The 9,316-nt window shown below is 40.9% G+C and overlaps 1 protein-coding gene and 1 non-coding gene across 2 annotated transcripts; one reads left to right on the top strand and one right to left on the bottom strand.

Annotated features, from left to right (window-relative positions):
* The first annotated feature begins 76 nt into the window (after positions 1–76).
* dcaf7 (ddb1 and cul4 associated factor 7) lies at positions 77–8,260 on the top strand. Its single transcript, XM_005726226.1, has 7 exons — positions 77–502; positions 818–976; positions 4,043–4,154; positions 4,262–4,380; positions 4,469–4,678; positions 4,929–5,046; positions 7,002–8,260. The coding sequence occupies exons 1-7, from the start codon at positions 365–367 to the stop codon at positions 7,172–7,174; spliced, it is 1,029 nt and encodes a 342-aa protein (XP_005726283.1). The 5' UTR covers positions 77–364; the 3' UTR covers positions 7,175–8,260.
* A 237-nt stretch (positions 8,261–8,497) lies between these two features.
* trnac-gca (transfer RNA cysteine (anticodon GCA)) lies at positions 8,498–8,569 on the bottom strand. Its single transcript has one exon. It is a non-coding gene; the product is annotated as a tRNA-Cys (tRNA).
* Between the last annotated feature and the right edge of the window lie 747 nt (positions 8,570–9,316).

The following is a 9,316-nucleotide window of genomic DNA, read 5'->3' as shown; positions in this document are numbered from 1 at the left end:
CTTTTAATCACCCGCTATTTACATCCAACCAGCAGGTGGCGGTAATGCATCTCTAAGCTTCTTCGCTGACCGCCAATAAATTCAAGAGTAGAGGGGCTTTTATGTTGGAAATACTAACCGGAAGTCATCTGGATATCGTGTGACTTGACCTTTTCTTCAGGTTGAAGCCAGCGATGGTACTCTTTGTTAAGTAACGTGGTGGTAAACGTTGCTTTCAGACAAGATTTGCTCATTTAAATAGCCGCTGTCGCCGTGTCTGCCGTCATTTGTTCATACAAGTTAAAGAAGCGGTCGAACTTCGCTTGTGGGACTACTTAAATCGCAGTTCGCTGACGCTGGTGTGTTGGCTGCAGTTCGAGGGGGGATGTCTCTTCACGGCAAAAGAAAAGAAATCTACAAATACGAAGCGCCATGGACGGTGTACGCCATGAACTGGAGCGTCCGTCCGGACAAACGGTTTCGGTTGGCTCTCGGCAGCTTCGTGGAGGAATACAACAACAAGGTGCGCAGTGTGGTTTGGGCCGCCAGCAGCTAACGCAGCGTTGACGAATTAATGCTAATGCTAGCTGCCCTAGCGTACAATAACAATGTCCGATCTGTTGTTATTTACCAGTAAAACTAAAACAACAACAGTGGGCATATGTGTTAATAACCAGCGCGTCTTTTGTTGTGTATTACTAATAATATCCCTTAGTAACGCCACTATAAATGGATAATTCTAACTCCGAACCCCCTTGGGAACAGTCATTTGGTTTCATTCCCGATATGTCAGTTCGTCTGTTTGATATGACAGGAGATGTTTTTCCCTCCTGCACAGGTTCAGCTGGTGGGTCTGGAGGAAGAGAGCTCAGAGTTTGTCTGCAGGAACACATTTGACCACCCTTACCCCACCACCAAGATCATGTGGATCCCAGACACGAAGGGGGTCTATCCAGACCTGCTGGCCACCAGTGGGGACTACCTGCGCATTTGGAGGGTAAGAATACAGATAACTGTGTTTTATATAGGAAAATCCTGAACACGCTACAAAGAGAACAAGTAAAATATAATAGATAATATGAATTAAAACCGCGAGTTTCCAAAAGTGACTTAAAAGAAAACGGCAAACAAGACACGGTTAGAGTAGTATGTTGTGAGCAAAGGGGTCACCACACAGGAGCGAGGGTGTTGGAAGACATGTATGAGTACAGCGTGATAGTGGTGAGGATCAGCTCTGTGCCCCTTCTTGTTTGCACTGGTGATGGACAGGCTGAGAGATGAGGTTAGACAGGCGCATCCATGGACTGTGATGTTCACATGATATCGTGATCTGTAGTGAGAGAAGGGAGCAGCTGGAAGAAAGTCTGGAGAAGTGGAGGTATGTTCTAGAGAAGATTAAATTATTAGAAGAATCAAAACAGAATATATGTGAGTGAATGAGAGGGTGACACGTGTAACAATGAAGACGCAAGCAGCATAGGTAGGCAATAGGGCTGAACGATTATGGAAAATAATCTAATTGCGATTTTTTGCCCCAATATTGCGATTGCGATGCGATATGCGATTATTTTTTAAGGTCTTTGTCTTCTGTATTATTAAACAAAGACAAGCAATACATCATATAGTATGGCCAATACTATATTACATTAATTTTAAACTGTTCTTTCCTGGAAGACAGACCTCTGTTATGATGACATGAGGTGATGCATGAATTGATGACTGACATTTTTATTTAACTTCTTCAATCACAACAGTATATTTGAACATACACAATAGTTTATTTTTAGCTTACAAACATCTGAGCATAAAGTGCTGACAAGGAACCCTGGTGTAAACATTAAAATGAAAGTCAGTACAATGTGCAGATTGCAGAAATATACATAAAAAAAATCAGTGGCTTTACCACACTCAGTTTTTCGACATCTGTGAACTACTAGACAGTCATTCAATTAAAAATAATATTAAATAAATAAAACTAATAAATAAAAAATACACACATCTTACTGATCTCTGCAGTCAGTAACATTACACATAAAGTGCAAACATAATAGCAATTGTATAAACACACACACAAACACGCCTTAAAAATTTAAAGGCGTTAAATTGGACGGTCTAGCGGCTAGTTCTGATTAGCGTCACCGCTGTCTCGGTGGAGTTTAATAAACTCGGCCGTCTGCTTCTTGCTATCTAAAATATAACCAGACACTGGTGTAAATTCTCGACTGTCTCATACTTCTGTTTAATAAGTTTTCTGTTTGACGTTTAGTCAGCTGTGTGAAAACCAAGGAGGAACCCAGCCGGGGGATTAATAAAGTTTTATTTTATCTAATCTAATAACTTTAATCTCAGCCAAACCGATTTACTCACGAACAAACAAAACACTGAAAAAAGCCCAACAATAACATTTTTAGGTTGTCTAAGTGACTTATATATTACGTTTAACCCGAGCAGCGAAACTCCGCGGTGATCTGAAAATGATGTGCCGGGAGCTGTGCCGTTCTCGGCCGCATCAGTAACCCTCGAGCTCCCGGCTAGCTGTCGAAGCACTTTTGCAAATATGGGATATCTTGATAAACCGAGCAGATATTTGATGTTTACACAGCTACTTTCTCGCCTGAAAATATGTTAAAAGTTTATTTTGTGACCCAGAAAGATTAGTATGAGTAATTTTAAAACTTAGTAGCGGCTGCCATTGCTGGAAACTGGAGTTTGGCTGGGCCGCGCTATGAATTCTGGGATATGGTAGTAATTTGGACAGCCTTCGGCGCGTCGCTGTGACGTAATCGGTCTACAAATGCGGCCTCAGGAGGATGCAGCCCATGAATTTGGACATGTCCAGAGTATAATCGCAGCCTTTGCGGTTAGAAAATTGCACTTGATCATGTCGCGATATTATCGCAAATGCGATATATCGTTCAGCCCTAGTAGGCAAGAGAGGTGAAGAAGAGAGTGCAGGCAGGGGGAAGGGAGTGGAGATGAGTTTCAGGGGTGATTTGTAGCACAAGGATAGGAGGAGTGAGAGGGGAGGTTTACAGAGTGATAGTGAGATTAGACATGATTAGAAATGAGTACATCAGAGGGAAAACTCAGGTTGAGTGGTTTGGAGCCAGATTTAAAGAGGCAAGGCTGAGATGGTTTGGACATGTTCATAGGGAGTGATGGCGAATATTGGTCAAAGGAGGCCTGAATATGGAGCTGCTAGACAGGAGTAAAATAGGAGGACTACAGAGAGAAGATTCGTAGATGTAATGAGAAAGGACATGCAGAGGGTTGGTGTGACAGAAGAGGATGCTTAGAGACAGGGTGAGATGGAGAGAGATGAGCTGCTGTGCTCTAAAAGCAGCAGTTGAAAGATGAAGAATAACAGGGAAGAGATCAAGATGACATCTCTTTATGACCTACTGGCTTTTAGAGTGATCATTAAATATTTTTAATACCTACTATTATGTTTTAAGTTGTACTCTAAAACAGACGGGGAGTAAGTCACCTGATTAAATGTAAGAGCCTGTGGGGCGAAGAAGAATTTGCATTAATTTAACTGGGATGAAATGAATGCATGATTCTGCTTGTTAAAGTCTTAGGAGATAAAATGAGCAGATAACAAATGTAACTGGAGGATCAGACACAAATAAGAGCTATTTTGTGTCTCTGCGCTATGGAGCTTTGCTGTTGTTAAAAAAATATATATTAATAACACATCAATGACCCACATTTTACTTCTTTATTATGAACTGAAAGTGTCCCGCTGTTCTAACTATTACCTCATGGAACAAATGCATGATTTAATCCTCTTTAGTTGCTAAAAACATATCCAGCTGTTTTAAAAGCAGGAAATATTGCATTTGTGAATTGTTGAGGACTTTCAAGAAGATGCATTTGGTCTTTTTTTTAATGTTTTCATAGCAAAAGTAAACACGGTATTTCCAGCCTTATTTAACTTGTCTGCTGCTGAAATGCACAACTGCATGTAAAAGGACTAAAAGATTTTTTTCGTCCTGGAGGCTGGCTGGTGGCACATTAGCTGGTAGCACTTGTTGTATAAGTCCTTGGGTTTGTGTTGCAGGTCAGCGACACAGAAACACGTCTTGAATGTTTGCTGAATAACAACAAGAACTCAGACTTCTGCGCTCCCCTCACCTCCTTTGACTGGAATGAAGTCGATCCTAATCTACTTGGTAAGTAACCCAGTATGTCATAAACTGTAAAGAGTTACTAAATTGAATGTAGTTTTTCTTTCTTTTGTGACCTTTGAAATCGTTAAGCTTTGTTGCTTTTTCTGCAGGTACTTCCAGTATTGACACCACCTGCACAATCTGGGGGTTGGAAACCGGCCAGGTGTTGGGACGAGTTAACCTTGTGTCTGGACACGTGAAGACCCAGCTGATCGCCCATGACAAAGAGGTGTGTGTGTTTGGAGCCCAGAGGTGATCCCTGTGTTGCTGTGTATGCACAGGAATATTTAATTGAATCCAGCTGTTTGTCTCTGCAGGTGTATGACATCGCGTTCAGCCGTGCAGGAGGTGGCAGAGACATGTTCGCCTCTGTTGGAGCCGATGGATCCGTCCGCATGTTTGACCTGCGACACCTCGAGCACAGCACCATCATCTACGAGGACCCCCAGCACCACCCGCTCCTCCGTCTCTGCTGGAACAAACAGGACCCCAACTACCTGGCCACGATGGCCATGGACGGCATGGAGGTGGGTTTGCTTTAAAATACTATGACACTTTTTTTTTTGTTTGTTTGTTTTAGGGAGCAAAAAAAGTAACATTTAGATTTTTTGGGGCATGTAATTATCAAAGTACCTCTTCCAGAGTTTTCCATTAAATACCTCAGCAGAAGGAGATTCCCAGAAAGACCTTAGCCATTTTGTAACATCAGGCCACATTTTATCTGTTTGAGGAAAATAGTTTTATTATTATTTAATTTGAAATCTTTTTGTTTAATAGGTGGTTATCCTGGACGTACGCGTGCCCTGCACTCCAGTGGCTCGGCTGAACAACCATCGCGCTTGTGTTAACGGCATCGCGTGGGCACCGCACTCCTCATGTCACATCTGCACCGCAGGTAAGCAGACTGCAAGCAGGCCTTCAGTAAAATTAGAACCACTCACGGAGATGTGTGATCTCAGGTACCACCGCTAAGACATAAAATAACAGACTTCAGTGTTTAACTAGAAGTTTATATTTGTGTTTTTAAAGGCTTGTAAGATACCAATATGCTGGATTTTGATTGGTAACATTAACTTATCTTTTCTTAGAAACAGAAAACCAGGACTCATGCTACAAAGTCATTCACTTGTATTTTGATATGCTTAAGACAAATAGCGACATATACAATATGAAAAAAACTACGTGTGGGTAATTTAACCATTTAGTGGGGCTTTATCCTTCAGTGGGAAATTTGTGAAATGTTGTGATTGGCCCATTAAGTACTGTTGTTCCATTTCCACAAACTACAAACACGCTCCATCTACCACAAGCAGCGGACTTCAAGCACACTACAAAAAAGTGTAACAGTCATAATTATTTGGCCATCAAATCTCCACCTGTCCATGTCTGTAACGGGCTATAATTGAGGCTTTTGACTGTAGTCGTATGTCCTGCTTCTGATGTTACGGGCCATGAAATGTTTAATTGGTGCATTATGTAAAAGATTATAACATGCTATTTTATTTTTGTGGTTTTATGATATTTGGCAAACAGCTTCGACCATATTTGGGCAAGGGAGGTGCATTACCTACTGCCAAGCAACAGTGAAAACAACAAAAGGAAGCGACACAGCATGCAAAAACCTTTCATTTATTTGTCTTCACTTTTTTTTTTACAAAACTTTTTTTTTTTTTAGATTTTTTTTTAAATGTCAAAACATCTAGATTAACATGCAAAAACAGATTTGATCGGTCTTTGTTCGTTTCTTCAGAATTTTTAATTTGAAATAGCAAACTGTGTCCGTTCTTTGAATTATTTTGGTTTAGGAAAAATGCAAATAGATAAATACTGAATGTTGCACTCACTCCTCACGCCGTGAGCGGGGGTTTCGCCTTATAGCCAAAATGTTTGCTGGATGAGGATATGGAGCGAAATAGTGCATGGTTTATTTACCAAATTTCCTCTTGTGGGACAATTAAATGATTATTCTATTCTATTTACAGTTTATTGTAGATGTTTTGCAGGCCGTGAGGTTGAGATAACAAACATTAGAATTATCGGAAATTCCTTTTCTTGACAGTGTCAGGCTGTTTCTTTATGGGTGGTTTTTCTGTACCGAGTCTCACGTATTTTAGGACATGAAATATTGCATAAATGATTTGATTTGTCTTGTAAACCATTACCTTAACAAAGTGTAATGATTTTACTTTAAACACCAAAACCAACATTTGTCTACTTAAAATAAGTTTGGGCAGAAATACAAAACGATATTTAATAAAAACACTTTAGTGTTGTAAAAGTGTGTTGGGCGAGACTTCTCTTTAAAGAAGAGTGCTTTGCCTTTCCCATTTAGTTTTTTTTCTTTTTTTTGGTAACTGAAACAACCTTCTCTTTGTTGTCAGTATGTCAGTGATTAAGTCAATAAAATCGGTCATAAAAAGCCCGTGGATGGGCCAAATATTCAGTGCAGCAGTTATCCAAATGTTGTGTTCGTTGCTGTAGAAAGTATAACAAAGATTCGATTCACGATTTTAGATGACTCTGCCGCACATCATCACGTCAGAATAGATCAGAACAGCAGTTTTCCAGCTTTAAGCCAGGGTCTGGATAGAAAGGTGCACCGTTCTTTGCTGCTTTTAAGAAAATTCAATATTAGCAGTGTGCTCATTTTGTTACATTTTCTTTAAAGTTATTTTGCCCAGCCCTGGCATACTTATGTTAGAGGAAGCACTTAAACATTTTATTTCCACCTCAGCACCGATATCTCTGCTTTGCCTGCTTCCCGGGTTTCCTTTTCTTTTCTTTTTTTAAAAAATTCATTAATTGATTGTTTACATTTTATTGTTCCCTTTTCTTTCCGTCTCCTCTAAGCTGACGACCACCAGGCCCTGATCTGGGACATCCAACAGATGCCACGGGCCATCGAGGACCCGATCCTGGCCTACACCGCCGAAGGCGAGATCAACAACGTGCAGTGGGCCTCCACGCAGCCGGACTGGATCGCCATCTGCTATAACAACTGCCTGGAGATCCTGCGTGTGTGAAGTCACGGAGAAGGAGCGCCATTTCAGATGTGGACTTTTTTTTTTTGCCGTTCTCATTCCTACGTTTTTAAGACGAGGATGAGGTGTCGAGTGAACTCTCTGAATGTGTTTGGAATATTAAACACCTGCTCCGCAATAACCTGGTTTACAATGTTTTTTCCATGTCTTTACTGTTATATTAACCGTGTTTAAGCACTTATTTATTTTGCTCACATGGTAGTGTTCAGCAGCTGGAAGAGACACGAGTGCTTTGAGCTGCTGCGTATGAAAGTCCGATTTTTGTACTCCTCGGTGTGATTTGTAGCCAGCCGTGTGATATTCATGAAGGGTTTACCTTCCTTGTACATTTCATCTGTTTCCTTTCTAAAGGTTGATACCAGCTACTGTAGGTGCCAGAAGATGGCCTCTCTAATATGTAGGAATATGTTGTAGCCTTTCTCGTGAATGCATACCTTCTTATCGATAATTCGAGGATTAATATATTGCAGTCTTGTTTACCCTTGTGGCAATTAAAGCTGTTAAATTTGGGTGTATGTACTCTCTTCAGATGACTGTGCCCAGCCTCAAGCTTGTGACTGGTGCAACTTTTCGAAAAATGTAAAATAACCTGAGAGGGTTCATGTTGTCACTGCAGTGGTGTGTCATCATATGTTGTGTTTTAGTTCGGCTGGCGATGCTGTGAAGCAACCGTGTACAGCAGCACTCAAAACCTACCAGAGCAATGTTGTTCAACCTTTTATTGCCCCCCCCCAAATTATTCAATTATTCTCCTCTTTGTCTTATTTTTACATGTAGAAAGTTGTGCTTGGAAAGCTGCATTTTTTTTCATGCGCGTGAGCTGTAAAAATGGGAGGAAACAACTTTCTGACTGTTTATGTCTGCCTCTTTTTTTGTTGTTGTTTTCAGTAATTAAAGGGTCATGTCCTTGTAGCATGCCATTACAAGGCAAATTGTACATACATATAAATATATCAACTCAAGTTGTTTGTAAGACAAGTGTTCATGCCGTAGTTTTGTTTTCTTTTCATAAAGTTTAATATGGAATTTACTCAAATAAATTGTATTCCTCCATGTCTTACAAACTAAGCCTTGTGTTGCCTTATTTCTTTTTTGCCCCCCAGCTTTTGTAAGATCATTTTACTGTTGCTGCCTTTGCATGGCACGAGTTAATCTATTTAGAAAGCTACTGCCGTCAGCACATTCATCCTGCAGTTCTCAGAGAGCCAGAGCTGTCTATTTACAGTTCGGGGTCATTTTCACCTTACGCTCAGTTGCCTCTCTCCAATAAACATAATTTCAGTTTGTTGGTAGAAGGGTGAAAAGAGGGGGCACCCGGATTTGAACCGGGGACCTCTTGATCTGCAGTCAAATGCTCTACCACTGAGCTATACCCCCTACAGGTGCAATACTGTCATTTTCTCTTCTTAGTTGTCAGTTCCCTGATAGGTCAAAAACACAGTTCTTGTAAAAGAGGTAGCTTTTTTTTTCAGTGCAAAAAAACCTCAACATTGCACTTCCCATCAATAATTTTAAGGTCTGATACTTGCTTTTCATAAGAATTTACTACTATTCCTCCTGAAAATTCTGAAAGGTGCAGCCTTCCATTTTAAATTGGGCTAATCTGCTCTTCCACTCAGCTTTCTGTGCAGCTGATAAATTTAGATCACTCCCTAGAAGTCACGTTATGACCACTTATGCTGGGCACATGCTTTAAATTTGTCACAGAAATTAAACATGAACTTTTCTTTTGCACTGACCCAAATTTTGAGCGGCGGATCACCACTGGCAACGGAAGCTGGGTTTCCAGGAACTGAGCTTTTTCATCAGTTTTCATGTGAAGAGTGGACAGTTTCCTTTTCACGTCGGGTTAAGAGGAAGCCCAGGAGGATACTAAACTGGCTTCATCCTGTTGTGCACTATAAAGTTGTCCCGAGTGTGAGACTATCAACAAGGAGTTCTAGTGTGATGCTCTGAGTTCTTTGGCCACACGCGTCATACTTCCTCATCACCTGCTCCCCTTGGCTTTGCAGGATTGCTGTTTTGACACATAGAGGACACCCAGCTGCCACTGCAAGTGATGCAACAGCAAGGGGACATAAGCGGCCTTCCTTTGAGAGACCTGAAAACATCAGCCTAATTGAA

This window comes from Pundamilia nyererei, unplaced genomic scaffold (genome assembly GCF_000239375.1).
Source record: "Pundamilia nyererei isolate P.nyererei 1_Seehausen unplaced genomic scaffold, PunNye1.0 scaffold00018, whole genome shotgun sequence".
NCBI lineage: Eukaryota > Metazoa > Chordata > Actinopteri > Cichliformes > Cichlidae > Pundamilia > Pundamilia nyererei.
This window is presented reverse-complemented; position numbering and strand designations above follow the sequence as displayed.

What these genes read in the sequence shown, in the direction of transcription:
- dcaf7 (XM_005726226.1), top strand. Translation starts at nt 365, where the DNA reads ATGTCTCTTCACGGCAAAAGAAAAGAAATCTACAAATACGAAGCGCCA. An exon ending in TGATCGCCCATGACAAAGAG is followed by an intron (nt 4,381 to 4,468) that starts GTGTGTGTGTTT and finishes TTGTCTCTGCAG; the next exon opens with GTGTATGACATCGCGTTCAG. An exon ending in ATGTCACATCTGCACCGCAG is followed by an intron (nt 5,047 to 7,001) that starts GTAAGCAGACTG and finishes GTCTCCTCTAAG; the next exon opens with CTGACGACCACCAGGCCCTG.